General features: G+C 39.0%; 1 protein-coding gene across 1 annotated transcript; it reads right to left on the bottom strand.

The window, feature by feature from the left end:
* Positions 1-1,490: 1,490 nt before the first annotated feature.
* LOC131971578 (interleukin-17 receptor C) lies at positions 1,491-16,688 on the bottom strand. The gene is made up of 16 exons (XM_059333086.1): positions 16,397-16,688; positions 15,637-15,763; positions 14,876-14,958; positions 14,696-14,761; positions 13,178-13,280; positions 9,654-9,802; positions 9,492-9,560; positions 9,335-9,401; positions 4,892-5,073; positions 4,645-4,692; positions 4,132-4,177; positions 3,876-4,027; positions 3,710-3,775; positions 3,572-3,623; positions 3,273-3,380; positions 1,491-3,090 (listed from the first exon to the last, which is right to left on the bottom strand). The coding sequence occupies exons 1-16, from the start codon at positions 16,484-16,486 to the stop codon at positions 2,120-2,122; spliced, it is 2,379 nt and encodes a 792-aa protein (XP_059189069.1). The 5' UTR covers positions 16,487-16,688; the 3' UTR covers positions 1,491-2,119.
* Positions 16,689-16,927: the final 239 nt, after the last annotated feature.

Raw genomic sequence — 16,927 nt, 5'->3', positions numbered from 1 at the left:
CAAAATTATTGTGGATCTTAAATACATTTGGCTGTTTCCTCAACGACCCTGAGACAAATGAACACACTCTACAACTACTCCCATGACTAAACTGACCTATAGGAGATGCAATCTTTACATATATTTTTTTTAATTGATACTGTATTTGCAAAATAAAATAGAATTTTCACATTATATTTTTACTTTGTGTGATTTACCCCTTGAATTTACATCTTACATTTTTTTCTACCTAATAAGTTATAAAGGGTCTGGTTTGGTTCTGTGGAAGTTTCTCTCCTAACTTTTACATGCTGAACTTTTGGCATTAGCTTAATGGGCGGTTCAAGTGTGACATCTACTGTAAACAGCAGCATACTTCCTTAATAATCCTGTCAAGCAGGTCTGCCAATGTCTGAATACCAGAGTCTGTCAATGCTGTGGTCTTAAGTGACACTCAAGGAGTTAACTTAAGGACTCAAGGAACTACTGCTGCCTCCTTGAGTCCTTGAGTCCTTGAGTTAACTCTCTTGAAAACCTCTCGGGTTGATAACAAACACCCCAAAGCACCGTAGAGGTGGCAGATCAACATTACTTCCTACTAAACATGAAGGTTTCTGTTTCAAACATGTTGTGAAATGTTCAGTTTCGTTATGTAAGGCTACAAAGATAATTTTCCTCTGTATCAGGGATGGGCAACTTAAATGCTGCAGGGGGCCACATTTTTTCATGTTCACTACCACAGGGCCACATATAGGAGCATCACTTCACCAGATATGATGAAACTGACATTTTAAATATGTTTACAGTGCAGTAACTTAACATATTTCATACTCAAATGCATGTATAACAGTATGAATAGGAATACAAAAGGTTTGAAGCAAATAAAAAATAACCACTTACTGTGATTTTTTTTTTCAGTGCAAGAACAGCAGACCAACATTAATTGCAAGAAGTCATTTTGTGCATTTTTACACTGCACTTTTAAGATTTCATGCTCAAATGCATGTAGTTGTACTGAGGGCCACTTCAGGTGAGGGTGAGGGCCGTATGTGGCCCCCGGGCCTCCAGTTGCCCATCCTTGCTCTATATACTCTCTATATAAAAGAGAGTTACAAATAACAATAAATGCATGTAATCACCAGATGGGGGGTAATAACATGTGACGGGTGTAAGTTATGTTACATTACTTAAAAAAATCATACAAATAAGTAGCAAAAAGTAAACAACTTTCCAAAATAGTTGGTACGTTGCGTAAAACGTGATTAAAAGAGTGTATACACGGACAAAAGCAAAGAAGTGATAGACTGAATGCTGGAAAAAAAAACTTCAGGAATATAAAAGCAGTTTGCATTGGCAATTCTTGTAAACAAAAGCCATTTCCGTTTGAGAAGCATTTTTTTATTTTATTATTTTCCATACAAAATGTTCTAATGCCAACATTGTTGAACAGTTGCAATATTTATAAAAGGGACTTATTAAATGTTGACATGCAGAATGAATGAGGGAAACAACAAAACATTGATGATTAATACCTTGTTTAAAGAGGTAGTATGTGTGCACATATTTAATAATAGGTCTCTTTCACTAAAGGCCGTGACAGATGAATGATGACTGAATTAACTGCCAAATTGTCGAGCGCACCTCTTTGTAAATCAGTTTATCTTTACACCTGCTGCACTGGAACACTGGAAGCCATAGAACCGCTCTGGTTTAACGTCCCTGTTTACAAACTTCGATGCAAATGTACAACTTCCTGTTTTCTGCAGTCATAAAGTAGCTGTTGCTCTAACTCTTTCTCAGAATAAATGCACTTATGAAAAATGTGAGGTATAATTTGCAAACTGACACTCTGAGAAGATAGCATATTTACATACGGCAGACCAGACAGGTGTTCACTATGGCTTCAGTCAACATCGTAACAAGAAAGGCCCCTGTTAGAGGCTGAACGCAGGAGACTGGGCTCAGTGTTCAGTCTACCTATTCCCAATAAGCAAATTGAGTGGTGCATTTTTTTACATGATGGTGTTGTGCAATGAAAAGCTCATTATGGAACACCAGCTCCCCTGTCTCATGTGAACGTATCAAGTTTCAAGCTGAACAAAAGTCTGACACGTGAAACCTGAGATGAAAGTTTCTCCGGTCACCATGGTGACGCGTGTAGAGGCTCGTGCTCTGGTGCAGGTCCTGGCCGTGCCGTGTTGGCCTCTAGTGGCAACTTGAGCCTGCTCTGCCTCTTACCTGGCAACGTTTTCAGTGATGATGTGAAACTCTGTCCCTGCATTTTCTTCCCGTGCATCTGGGGCAGCAGTGTCTGCAGTCTCTGAGCCAGCTGCCGGGCCAGCCATATGGACAGCACCTTGGACAGGAGTCTGGGCCAGCAGTGCCACCTGAATTTACCCGTTTTAGTCCGTCTTCTCATCCCTCCCAGCTCCTGTATCAGACCCCTGACATCCTGTGGTAAGCAGAAGCGAGGGACCCCTCTTAAGGCTTTGGGGATGTCCCTGCTGTGGCAGAGGCCCTGGAAGTAGACCAGAGACACTCCTTGACCTTTGCACTCCTGCAGCGCCCCCTCCAGGCAGGCCAGAGCAGCTCTAAATACTGGTGCTATCACTGTAGAGGGCTCCCTCTGGTTATTCCACTCTTTATCATCAAATAATTTCATATTTTCTTTTTTTCTTCCAGCTTTCTCTTTTTTGCATTTTCCCATTCTTCTTCCATTTGGTTTCAAATCCTCTTCAACCTCTACTGCCTTTTTCTCATGTCTCACCTCTTCTTTGCTGTAATCTTTCATTTGTTTCTCGTTCTTAACCACATTCTTCCTCTCCTCCCTCCACTTCTCATAAGTCTTTGTGGCTTCAGGACTCCAAATAATCAGCACTTTTCCTTGTGCCCTCCGCACGGTGTCCCACTGGCCGTACAGCCAGGGAAGTGGACCCAGATCTGCCACTCCAGTTCCAGCCTGTGTTTGTGAGCTTTGGGCCCACAAAGCCATGTGCACTTTGGCGCTTAGCTCCCCCTGCAGGATTGAAGCTAATGCACACACAGCAGAGACATGAGCAGTCTGCTCTGATGAGCACACCAGCAACACTGGCTCCTGGATACACAGCCAACCTAAAAATATGGGGGGGAAAAAGTTTATTATTTGTTGGCTAAATATTCATTTTTCCCATAAGATTTCAAATTTAGCCCAGTTGCAGTCAGGTAGCAATCACATAACCCATTTTGAGGCAGTGCAATAGTGGAATAAAAATAATTTGAAATGTAAACAAAGAGACAAAAGCTACTGCACCAACCTGCAGCTCCACTTTTGGTGAGACGGTGGATGAAAATTCCAAGAAAAACAACAACAACTGCAAACACCAAAGCTCCCACAGCATACATGCCACATCTGTTGTGCGTGTCTGCAGAAACAGAAAAGCTGTCTTTAAATATTTGCATGAGTTGTGTGTGCATGCATGCATGCATGCATGAGTTGTGTGTGTGTATGCGTGCATGCATGAGTTGTGTGTGTTTATGCGTGCAGGCATGACTTGTGTATGCTTGCATGCATGCATGCAGTCACGACAGTCTTGTGAATCGTGACTATACTTACAGTCCGGGCACAGAATTCTTCTCCCATGAAGAGCTGGATCTGACTGCCACACCTACAGATAAACAGTTTGTAAGAGTGAGAAGAGAGAAAAGGTAACGCACCATGTTCAGAAACACCTTTCTCAGGTGTTAACTTTACCTGCAGACACGGCTTCTCAGCAACAAAGTGAAGAGGCACAGTGATCCTCGACTCAGTATTCCCTTTCTGTAAAATAGGTTTAAAAAAGCAATTTATTTACTTACATTACCATTCAAATACCACATATTCAGCTCTTTTTCTCTCAGAAATACATGCTTATGCTTACCATTGTCACTGAGTGGACCTGGCCAATGGGTAAACACTCTCTCCTACTGAGGACACAGAGTTGAGCTGAGAACTTTGCAGGAACAGAAGACCTGAGATACAGAAACACACTCTGCCTGCCCGGCCCATGATGTACCTCCCATGAAGACTTATCTGTGAAGGACGAGGAGAGAGGGAGATACATTATTACAGATACATTCAGACTCTTTACAGCTATAAAGGGAAACAAACTTTTTTATTTATCCTGTTTGACTCACCTGCCTTGAATGGGCAAGATATATTGTGGCTCCCTTGTAGAGAAAACTGTAAAAATGAAACAAAGACATGTGAATCTGCAATTAAAACAGATAACTGGACATTTTTACTGTATTTAAAAAGAAAGAAATATGGCCCCCCACTTTTGGAGGACAACTTTATTTTTATTTACAGAACAAAAAGAGGTCAAACAACTTAAACAGGTAAATAATCAAAAAAATAAAGAGTAGATATTTAAAACACCAGTTGTTGTTAACATTGATTTCTGATATTTGAGAGGTAGGAGGAGGGTTATTGTGTGGCCAGACATGTCTGCTGATAAGCAAATCAGCAGACAGACAGTCAGACAGATAGACAGACAGACAGACAGACAGACAGACAGACAGACAGACAGACAGACAGACAGACAGACAGTCAGACAGATAGACAGACAGACAGACCAATGGGGGAATTTTATGTAAATGCTTTAGATGCGTTTGTGTGTAAAATCCAATGCAAATTTAGCTAATTCTCACCTGCACACACATCTGAGGGTGTTTGTCCACTGCAGAGGTGTTGAAAACCTGTGAAAGAGATGTAAGCATTATTAAAATGAGACAAATCCTGAATAACAATCCAATGAAGGATTTCTGTATAATAAAAAATATATTATTTTGTTATTGGGAATTTTTAGCTGACATCCCCCTGGAAATTTAAAGTAACAAAAGAAGGTTTAAAAAAAAAAAAATCAGATATTTAATATAGCATTCAAGAATAACATACCAGGTTCAGCATTTCTTCTTTCTCCTGCAGAGTGGAGTTGAGGACAGGTGTGCAGACGTGTTCATTGTGCTTCCAGCAGAGGGAGGCAGAGACTCTCAGGTAAATGGCAGGACACAAGGAGCTCCACTTCAAACCTGAATCATACAGCGTGACTTCAGAGGAGCGCCAAACATCTGCAACATCTGTCGAAACAATATGGACGCAGATGTTTAAAACTTTAAGGTGCTTGAGAAACTATAGAGCAAAAAAAATAAAAAATTAGACTGACAGACAGATTACTTTATTCATTCGGTTGTCACAGTAGTCAGGTATTTAAGTACAACAAAAATACATCAGAATAAAATACTAAGGTAGAGTAAATAAAAACAACAATAGAAAAAACACAGAATAGAACAAGGACACTTAAGAAGTTAAAAAGAAGATCAGTTGGTAGGTAAGATGATCATAATTATATTGATGATATGATGGTAATAGATGGTTTCAACATGTGCTTTTAAACTATTCTAGGCCTACTTCTTATTTCAAGCCTGATTTGTGTACTTTGGCCTCTTCCTGTTTATTTCCTGTGTTTTCCAGTCATGCCTTGAATGTGAAACACCTTTGATCACATTTTGGAGATTTGGGCAATAACTTAATCTGACCCTTCCACAGGAATTTGATAACATACTGCACAATCTAACATCATTAGTGTTTTTTTGTTTTTTTTAAGATAATTTGGCCATTTTTCAAGGCTTTATTTGATAGTGTGAGAGAGAGAGCTACTGGGGCGCCCCTCATTAGTGTTTTGGTAACACTTTACAATAACCATCATTTATAGATGGTAAATAGACCATTTATAAATGGTAAACAGACAGTTTATTAAAGTTTAATCATCATTTATAAACCATATATAGGCCATTTAGAATGGTAAATAGAAAATGTATTAATGTTGAATTATAATTTATAAATGCCAAATAGATAGTATTTTTTTACATTACATTACATTACATGTCATTTAGCAGACGCTTTTGTCCAAAGCGACTTACAATAAGTGCATTCAACCTGATGGTACTAGACATAGACCACAGGAATCAAGTAAGTACATAACTTTAAGAGCTAACTGTCATTGCTACAGGAGTGCTATATGTTAAAGAAGAAAATAATAGAAAAGAAGAAGAAGAAGAGCAATTTTTTTTTTTTTTTTTTTTTTTTTTTAATATATATATGTGTTAGGTGACCATGGCTTAACCGAGGTATTGTTGGAAGAGATAGGTCTTCAGCCTGCGGCGGAAGATGTCCAGGCTGTCTGAGGTCCTGATGTTGGTGGGGAGCTCGTTCCACCATTTGGGAGCCAAGACAGAGAAAAGTCTGGAAGAGGTTTTGAGGCGAGTTGACCCACGGAGGGTGGGAGTCGCCAGCTGTTTGGCTGATGCAGAGCGGAGAGGACGGGCAGGGGTGTAGAGTTTGACAAGGTCCTGGATGTAAGTAGGACCTGAACCGTTAGCAGCAGAGTACGCCAGAGCTAGAGTCTTGAAGCGTATCCTAGCAGCCACAGGTAGCCAGTGCAGGGAGCGGAGGAGGGGTGTTGTGTGTGAAAATTTGGGAAGATTAAAGACCAATCGAGCAGCTGCATTCTGGATGAGTTGCAGAGGTCGGATGGCTTTGGCAGGCAGACCTGCCATGAGGGAGTTGCAGTAGTCCAGGCGTGAGATGACCAGTGCCTGGACCAGGACCTGAGCTGCCTTCTGAGTGAGAAACGGACGGATTCTCCTGATGTTATGCAGCAAGAATCTGCAAGATCTGGTGGTAGCGGTGATGTTTGTGTTGAGGGACAGTTGGTTGTCAAGAGTCACGCCAAGGTTCTTGGCGGTTTCTGTAGAGACAACCACTGTGTTCTGGACAGTGATGTGGAGGTCAGAGGTCAGAGCCCTTCCCTGGGAGGTAGAGTAGCTCGGTCTTGCCCAGGTTGAGTTTGAGGTGGTGCGAGGACATCCACTGGGAGATGTCGGCCAGACATGCAGAGATACGTGCTGCTGCCTGTGTTTCAGACTGGGGAAATGAGAAGATTAGCTGGGTGTCGTCGGCATAGCTATGATAGGAGAAGCCATGCGAGTGGATGAGGGAGCCAAGGGAGTTGGTGTAAATTGAGAAGAGGAGCGGACCAAGGACCGAGCCTTGAGGGACCCCGGTGGTGAGTAGACAGGGTTCTGAAACAGAACCCCTCCAAGTTACACGGAAGGTGCGGTCCTTGAGGTAGGATTTGAGCAGAGAGAGGGCAGAGCCAGATACTCCCAGGTGGTGAAGGGTGGAGATGAGGATCTGGTGATCCACAGTGTCAAAAGCTGCAGAAAGGTCCAGTAGAACCACCACAGATGAGAGAGAGGCCGCCTTCGCCTTGTGAAGCTGTTCAGTCACAGCGAGAAGGGCAGTCTCTGTTGAGTGGCCCTTCTTGAAACCAGACTGGTGAGGGTCAAGGAGGTTGTGCCCATGCAGATAGCAGGATAGTTGGTTGAAGATAGCCCGTTCCAGAGTTTTGGAGAGGAACGGCAGGAGAGAGACGGGTCTGTAGTTGTCCACTAAGGATGGGTCGAGGGTGGATTTCTTTAGGAGAGGATTCACCCTTGCTTCCTTCAGAGAGTTAGGAAAGCAGCCAGTAGTCAAGGAAGTGTTGACAAGATGGGAGAGGAACGGGAGGAGATCAGGAGCAATAGACTGAAACAGGTGGGAGGGAATAGGATCCAGCTGACAAGTGGTAGGACGGGCAGAGGTTACAAGGCTGAGCATTTGAGGAGGAGACAGTGGAGTGAATGCTGAGAGGGAGGGAGACGCTGATGGGGAGGGAGGAGAGGCAGGTTGTGAGACTGGATGGGTAAATGACGAGCGTATGTCCTCAATCTTTTTCAGGAAGTGGCTGACAAAGTGGGTCGGTAGGAGGGAGGAGGTAGGAGGAGGGGTTGGAGGGACCAGGAGGTTTGTAAAGATTGAGTAGAGCTTCTTCGGGTTGGAGAATGAAGATTGAATCTTGGCCTGATAGAAAGAGCTTTTTCCAGCTGAGATCAGAGATGAGAAGGCAGCAAGAAGAGATTGGTAATTGCGTAGGTCCTCAGGGTGTTTAGTTTTCTGCCATTTCCGTTCTGCTGCCCGTAGGGGAGCTCTGGTGGCGCGCACAGAGTCCGACAGCCAAGGGGCAGGGGAGGACTGGAGCACTTTACGAGGAGTGAGAGGACAGAGTGAGTCAAGAGAGGAGGAGAGGGTGGCAAGGAGAGTGTCGGTTGCAGAGTTGGGCTGCAGAAGTGAGAATGAGTCCGATGAAGGGAGGGATGAGAGAACAGTTGAGGCCAGAGCAGGAGGAGAGAGAGAGCAAATGTTGCGGCGGACCAGTGTGGTATCTGTCGGTGAGGGCAGACAGTCCGATCGGGAGAGTGGGAGGGAGAACTTGATAAAGTAGTGGTCGGAGACATGAAGTGGGGTTACAGAGAGATTGGTAGTCGAGCAACTCCTGGTGAAAATGAGATCAAGGAGGTTGCCGGCTTTGTGAGTAGGGGGTGATGGAGTGAGCAAAAGAGCGAAGGAGGAGAGTAGAAGTAGTAGGTCTGCTGACTTCTCTGGCTGGATGTTGAAGTCCCCGAGAAGGACAAGTGGTGGACCATCTTCAGGGAAGTTTGACAGTAGGACGTCAAGCTCCTCCAGAAAATCTCCAAGTGGACCAGGTGGGCGGTAGAGAACAACAATGGTTATTGGTGAGGGAGAGGTTATGGAGACAGCGTGGAATTCAAAGAACCGTGGAGAGAACTGTGGCAGTGGATGGAGGGAGAACTTCCAGTCACGGTTGATAAGAAGACCTGTTCCTCCACCCCTACCAGTGTGTCTAGGAGTGTGAGAGAAGGAGAAGGCAGCAGAAAGAGCTGCAGGAGTGGAGGAGTTGGTTGGTGTTAGCCATGTCTCGGTGAGGGCAAGGAAGTCCAGTGATTGCTGAGCAGCAAAGCCAGAGATGAACTCAGACTTGCGGCATGCAGACTGACAGTTCCAGAGCCCACCCTTGACAAGGCGCTGAGTGTATCTTGATCGGGGGGGCTGAACAAGGTTGCAATAGGTATGATGGGCTGAGCGAGGTCTGAAGAATATTTTAATGTAAGTTGATAGTAACTTTACCATTAACAAACAATTAAATTATAATTATAAGTTTATTAATAGTTTTGCACTCATTATAGCATTTTTAACACCAATGTTAAGTATGTAAATTAGTTCAAAATGATTCATACACCTTTAAGAAATTTTCACACTTGTGAAAGACTTCAAGCCACCACTCAACAGATGAGGGGGAATACCCATTTTGTATTTCTGAATCATGAGATTGAATGTCTCAGTCGTCATTTACAAATCAGTGGTAAAATAACAAAAATTCCCATACAAGATGTTTTGATTTTCAGTCTGAATCTGACATGAATCATCAATCACACTTACTTGCAAGGCTCTTATTTTGAAATGGGCAATGTGTGCGACGCATGGAATCCGGACGGGTGTAATATACCTGTCAATTCAGACAAGACAGGCATAAACAACTCACTCTCCACAATCATAATTTTGCCTGTGTTAAAAAAAAATATGGAGCTGAAAGTACCTGCATGCACAAACAGGGCAGCAGGTACGTTATGTTAAGAAGAGCGGAGCGAGACTGAGATGGATCGATCTGAAAAGAACATACAAATATGTTAGAGAAAGAAAACAATCTTGCATACTTTGTTTCAACACATATGCAAATAAATGTGCCTCTGATAATTACAGTAATCCTGGGGGAAATTGTATGGTCGTTGCAGTTCCCGGCATATTTTTGGTAGCACAATCTGGCGTAGACTTTGTCTCCAGGCTCCACGGTGACAGAGACGGATTCAGACGACAGGTTCACAGAGAGGTCAAAGTCTGGAATGGGATCTAAAATCACACACAAACAAATAAACAGAGGATATAATAATCACGGCTGACAGGTTAAAACAAACAAGCAGGTAAAACACTGAAGGAAAACCTTGGATAAGTGAGTGAAGTTGAGAAATATGACAAATGGTTTGTGTCCACCTGTCACCTGGTCGATAGACGGCATGCAAATCAAAACAGTTATTCTGATACAGTGTGTTTACAGCTTAAACAATGTCCCCATTCATAGTGCATGAAGGGTGACTGAATGTTTTGCTCATTATGAAATTTTGGCAAACGTGCTGCGTGGGTGGCAAATGCAGCACATGTTTTTTTATATGTTTTATATATATGTTTTATATGTTATGTCTTTTACTTAAAAAAAACGTACAGTACAGGCCAAAAGTTTGGACACACCTTCTCATTCAATGTGTTTCCTTTATTTTCATGACTATTTACATTGTAGATTCATCAAAACTATTAATGAACACATGTGGAATTATGTACTTAACAAAAAAGTGTGAAATAACTGAAAACATGTCTTGTATTCTAGTAAGCAAAGGGTGGTTACTTTGAGGAATCTAAAATACAAGACATGTTTTCAGTTATTTCACACTTTTTTGTTAAGTACATAATTCCATATGTGTTCATTCATAGTTTTGATGCCTTCAGTGAGAATCTACAATGTAAATAGTCATGAAAATAAAGAAAAACGCATTGAATGAGAAGGTGTGTCCAAACTTTTGGCCTGTACTGTATATACAAGTGTATAATGACACTTTTATGTATGTTTTTATTATAATCAATACAGTTAGAAGTTGGGAAGCATATTTTCACATTCCATTTTTGTATCTTTATTTAAGATTTCCCAGGTATTATTAAATACCTATTACTTATTACTATTAAATTAAGATCCCAGACATGTGCAGACATGCAAAGTGGTGATTCAATGCAGCAAAACTTCTATTACTGGGGAAATACCACCATCTATTGATCCACCGCAACACAGTCATTACATTACATTACATTACATGTCATTTAGCAGACGCTTTTGTCCAAAGCGATTTACAATAAGTGATTCAACCTGATGGAACTAGACATAGACCACAGGAATCAAGTAAGTAGTAGTCATGGGGGGCTGTTCTATGCCATGACTACTAATATGCTTTTTCCTAACGAAATCTATTACTATTGAGTAAATTTTCTTTTGTTGCTCTAATATTTCTTTCTCTTATATTTTCTTTCTTGATTGCAATTCTTTAATTTCAAACCCTTTGTTTGGATTTTGAGCGGTTCCGATTATTATAGGATGGATTCAAATGTAGCAGATTTGTCAGCTAAATATTCATTCTGTGAACTCTACTTCAACATAGTAGAACAAACATATATTTTAACCCATAAGAACCCAGAGCCAGGTATCCTTAAAGGAAAGTTTTGGGGGATATACCACCATTTCTGATGTGTTTTCAAAAACACTATCCCGAAATGTCAAAGATCTGTGATGTGACATAAACATTACATTGTAGTATTTATGTTTATAATATTTATGTTTATAATATTTCGTATTTTAAAATAAAATAAAAACTAGACGCAAATTTGACTTTTTCTCTGCATCTCCACAACATCTATCAAAATTGTGATGTTATTAGTTCTGTTTAACAACAAATTATTTTTTAGATTTGTTTTTAAGTAGCATAATAATAATAATAATAATAATAATAATAAATCAATAATTAATGAATACAAAGAACCATGTGTCTTTTTGTTTATCAAAATTGTGACATTAATTTGTTCAAAACAAGTTACATGCAATACAGGACAAACTATTAACGGATTAGAATTGTTAAATGGGTTTAAACTTAGCCTAGTAACAAAAAATAGAAGATTTAACATGTTTGTTACACGGGTGTCACCATAGGTTCTTATGGGTTAGGATTAGTGTGACAAATTAGTATTCGGCACAAAATTCGTCATCCTTAACATTTATTGGGCTGTGGTTGGAGAACAATTAGACACAAAATATCCTATTTTGTCCTTTAAGACTCAGCATGATGATGATTTTCCCCAAATTCCCCAATATTTTTGGGCAAAATGTGTCAGACAGTGCTCTCCATCACCATCATCATGACGCCAAATGAGAGAATATGTTTGCAACAATTTATTTGACGCCTCCAGTAGTGTTCAAATTCTTTCACAAAATATACCGAGAAGTTTGTGGTGGCGGTGCAATATGCTTCCTGACACACTTATTTGAGGGTGTTTTCCTGTAATTTGTCACCCAACTGAGACAGGATATATCACACCCAAGTTTCATATTTCTTAGCTGCTTTGATGGAGAAAGACTCAGTAAGAATTTTATTTATTTATTTATTTATTTAACCTTTATTTAACCAGGAAGTCCCATTGAGATTCAGAATCTCTTTTTCAAGAGAGACCTGGCCAAAATAACAGCCAAACTCAACAAAAGTGCCCAAAAAAATAACATGTATAAGAATATACACTACTGGTCAAAAGTTTTAGAACACACCAACTTTTCCAGAATTGAATTGAAAATGATGCAGTTTAATGTCTCAGTGTACTCTGAAATTAATGCACATTTGCAACATTTAAAATTCTTTATTGAGCATGATAGTGTTTTGAAAGTAAAAAAAAGATTCAAAATCACATTTTATGTTGGACTAAAGGACTAAAAAAAGACACAAAATGACCAAAAAAAGACACAAAATGACCAAAAGTACACCAAAAGACACAAAATGACCAAAAAAAGACACAAAATGACAAAAAAAGACACCAAAAGACACAAAATGACTAAAAAAAGACACAAAATGACAAAAAGACACCAAAAGACACAAAATGACTAAAAAAAGACAGAAAATTACCAAAAAAAAAAAAGAAAAAAAAAGACACCAAAAGACACAAAATGACAAAAAAAAAGACACAAAATGACAAAAAAGACACCAAAAGACACAAAATGACTAAAAAAAGACACAAAATGACCAAAAAAAGACACAAAATGACTTACAAAGACATGAAAAGAATTCAAAAATGGACAAAATAGCCCAAGACTCCATAGAGTTAAGTTGTTAACCCATTTCTTGTTCCCTGAAAAAGGCCTACTTGTATAATTCTGAAATGTACATTATTTTTCAGTTTTGGTTAAGCTTACCTTTTTTTATTTACCTCTGGCAGTTCACCACTTACCTTTGGACCCTTTCAAGCTGTTCATTTGACTTGAACTGCTTGAATTTCAATGAAAAACTGGAAAAATTGGTGTGTTCTAAAACTTTTGACCGGTAGTGTATAAGAAAGAGAAAAAAACAATTATAGTAAAAATAGGAAAGATGAAACCAAACAGGTTAAACACGAGGCTTGATGACAGAAAACATAAACCTTTACCTGGTACGGTGTAATTGACGCTGCAGGTTGATGATGTTGTGCTGTAGGACACAGTAACAACTCTCCCTGCTACAACTTTGACACAATCATATACCAGCTCCCACTGGAAAAAACAAGCAAAAAAATACACCAAAATCAATCAAAGTCAAAATCAAAATTAATTTGTTTATCCCCGAGGGGAAATTCAGTGAGTCTGTTAGCTCTTCAGTAAATTATTGAAGAATGAGACTGCTACACTGCTGTTATTTTGCTCCATAAAGGTTTTGTGTAGCGGGAGATCAAGGTATTTCAAGCAGTGGCGGTTCTAGACCAATTTTACTTACACTGTAAAAAATTTCTGTAGATTTTACGGTGAAAAACTGCTAAACCATGACAGTAAAAGACCGCATAATGATCAATGGGTTAATTCAGTTTCAGTCACAATGAAACACTGTGTATGTATAAATCAGCCAAAACAGTATTTTTTACAATTTAAAAAAAAACAAAAAAAAAACAAAACATGACTCCACTGTAAAATGTAACTGGCACCATGTTCATAGCAAAAATATACTGTAATATATATATATATATATATATATATATATACACAAGCCATCATTTTTGCATTTATTTTTTGTAAAAATACTTTTTCTCACTGTTAAATGTACTAAACACCATATCTAACAGAAATATACTGTAATATTTAATGGTAAAATCTTTTTTTGTCAATTATATATTCTGTTTGGCAGAACAGCGTTTCTTTTGATGGAAAAACTTTTTTTTTTACGGTAAAATATGGAATAAAAGGGCAATCTTGAACGTGAAATCAACAGTGCTTTACCGTAATGTTACAAAAAGTTGCACCGCATTTATTACGGTAAAGTTCTGGAAACCACAGCTGCCGTTTTTTTACCGTAAAAACAACAGGTTTTTTTTTTTTACAGTGTAGGGGCCAAGGAGGGGCCAGTGTTTAATCAGAGGGGCACATTAAAAATCGTCAAAATGATATTTAAGCATTCAAAACCTTTATTTTAGCTAAAAGTCTCATATTTGGAAGAACTACATTGATTGAAACAATGAGACTTACCAACATTAACAGTTATTTTTGTACGACAATGACATTTCTCATTTTTGTGCACAATTACTTTTTTTTATTTTGAAAGTGCAGTACAGTGAGAATGATCTTTATATTTAGCTTTTATTGCACAATTAAACTATTATACAATGTACACATTCTGGGTTCCTTTTGTGTACAATGAGATATTGTTTGAACAAAAAATAGGTAAAGAATTGTTCCATTGTTCATCGTTATAAATTGATCATTTTATTATTAATTTGACACAGGGGCCACAGCAGGGGCCAAGGGCTTCTTCACAGGGGCAGTGGTCCCTGGAGGCCCCTGTGTAGAACCACCACTGATTTCAAGATGGCCTCCAACATCCTGACAGTGCATCTCTCCACCACCATCATCATCATCATCATCTGAATTGTCTAAAAATAGCAGTTTGCTTGAGACTGAAACAGGAAAATGAACCTTACCAGAGACGTTCTGGGACCTCTGGGACATGTGACACGCTTTTCACCTTCATTTCTTTCATTGTCACACTAAGAAAGAGAGAATAGAGAAAGAGAGAAGTGATCCACGCTCTTGAACTACGAAGAACTGTATGCTCTAATACTACTAATAGGGTTTAAGACATGTGTAAAAAGAATAAAAACCTTTTTTGGGGTTTTCTTTTTTATAGGCCTTATTATCTCTTGATATTTTGAGAGAATTTCAATCTTCGGGGCCTTACAGAGGTCTGGAAGAAAGTAAAGAATTATAAGAAAATATATTTATCTGACTTGCGACAATGACAGCTTTAACCCATAAGAACCCAGAGCCAGTTCTCCTTAAAGGAAGTGTTCTATAAGTGGACCACATAGAACATATTTCTGATGTTTTAAAAATAAAAATACTACCCCTAAATCTCAAAAATCTGTGATGTGACATGTACGTTACAATGGGCGTTTATGGTATTTATGTTTATGATATATTTTGTTTTAAAATGGAGAAAAACTAGACACATTTTCTGCTTACAGAGACACAAATTTTCCTTTTTGTTTTGCATCTCCATAACATATATCAAAATTGTGACTTTAATTTGTTCGGGAAATATGGTCAGAACAAGTTAAATGCAACACAAGACAAACTATTAATGGATTAGAATTGTTAAATTGGTTTAAACTTAAAAAATACGCTTTTTAAAATGAGCTACTTTTTCACATTTCTGTTTCCAGTCACACAGTATACGTCTCTTAGGGATTTAATGAGTTAAAGTGAAGCATAAAGCTGAATATGGGAGATTCTAGAAGATTTAAAGTGTTTGTTACACGCGTGTCACCATAGGTTCTTATGGGTTAAAGATGATGAAATGTGGACAATCATGTGGATATAAACAATAACAAAATGGGATTTACAGCTATGGTTTGACTCGTACCGTCAGACTTTATCCAGACACGGACAGTGACACATTCAGAGTAAGGTTCCCTTAAGTCCTTCTCCGGGACTCCGGGGACCAGACTGACAGGACAGGGTCCCTGAACATAATCTGGACAGACAAGTGAAGAACATTAAATCACACATGAACTCACTGATATGATGCTTCTTTGAGTATTTAAAACCATTAATTATAAGTACAAAACCTACCAGTTTGATTTCCCATCTAAATTAAGGACAGAAGAAAGACAGAGAAATATCAATTAGGAAATTAAAATTTGGAGGTACATGAAATTTACTTGAGCATTTCCATTTTATGTAACTTTATACTTCTACTCCACTACTTTTTGAGGTAAGTCTTGTTTACATTTAGCTGCCAGGGTAAGATTTAACATTAAAAAAAAGATAAATCTATAGTGATTAGATTTTTTTTTAAATTAAACCTCCTTACAGTACATTGACTGGTTAAAATTAGCTCAATTTCCACACAATTAAAACTGCTTACATGAATGCATCAATACAAATAAATATATTAACTATTTTTAGAGTTTATATAACAATCTGAGTGTCTCCATTCTGCAGAAAGAGTACTTTTACTTTTGATACTTTAAGTACATTTTGACGCTGATACTTTTATTGAAGTACGTTTTGAATGCAGGACTTTGACTTGTAGTAAGAGATGTGAAGACATGTTTCACCACTGATTAAAAATCTAATCTTAAATACATATTAACAGAGATGTATGATGGTGTTAAACTCACCTTACATATTGTGAAACATTCCAGCAGCACAGGAAACACCACGACGGCAAGAAATGCCAGCGCGGTGCCAGAACAACGTGTTTCAAACATTTAAAACACATTAAAAGCAGGGAAATGTTGCCACAGTTAAAATCCATGATTTAGTGCCATCGCGGAGCTGCACTTGACTCGCTGATCCGGTTGGTTTCTGCTGGTGAGAGCAAAAAAACTTGCGCAATCTATCTTCTGTGATCCGCAGTTAAAGTGTTAAAGTGCGCTCCAAAAACTCATCTACCTGAAGAAACCTAAAGTTATTCTGGGTTCCCAGGCCTGCCAGATGACTAAACCTTCAGGGCGTTTGTGTAAAAAAAAAAAAATAATGTTGCATGAATAGTCACTCAGCTCCGCCTCTTGTCAAAGATCCGGAGAGCTGAGGAGAAAAGAAAGAAAGCTCTGGATCCAAGCCCAGTTTTCCTCCCTGGCAGGAAATAATAATAATAATAATACTGTAATAATACTCCCAGAGGAACCTGTAGTGCTCGGAAGATACTA

The sequence above is a fragment of the Centropristis striata genome, chromosome 5 (genome assembly GCF_030273125.1).
Source record: "Centropristis striata isolate RG_2023a ecotype Rhode Island chromosome 5, C.striata_1.0, whole genome shotgun sequence".
Lineage (NCBI taxonomy): Eukaryota > Metazoa > Chordata > Actinopteri > Perciformes > Serranidae > Centropristis > Centropristis striata.
This window is presented reverse-complemented; position numbering and strand designations above follow the sequence as displayed.

Coding starts and splice junctions, on each gene's coding strand:
- LOC131971578 (XM_059333086.1), bottom strand. CDS start 16,486: ATGTTTGAAACACGTTGTTCTGGCACCGCGCTGGCATTTCTTGCCGTC. Junction 15,764..16,396: donor AATGTTTCACAATATGTAAG/GTGAGTTTAACA, acceptor ATTTAATGTTCT/TCACTTGTCTGTCCAGATTA. Junction 3,776..3,875: donor AGGTCCACTCAGTGACAATG/GTAAGCATAAGC, acceptor CCTATTTTACAG/AAAGGGAATACTGAGTCGAG.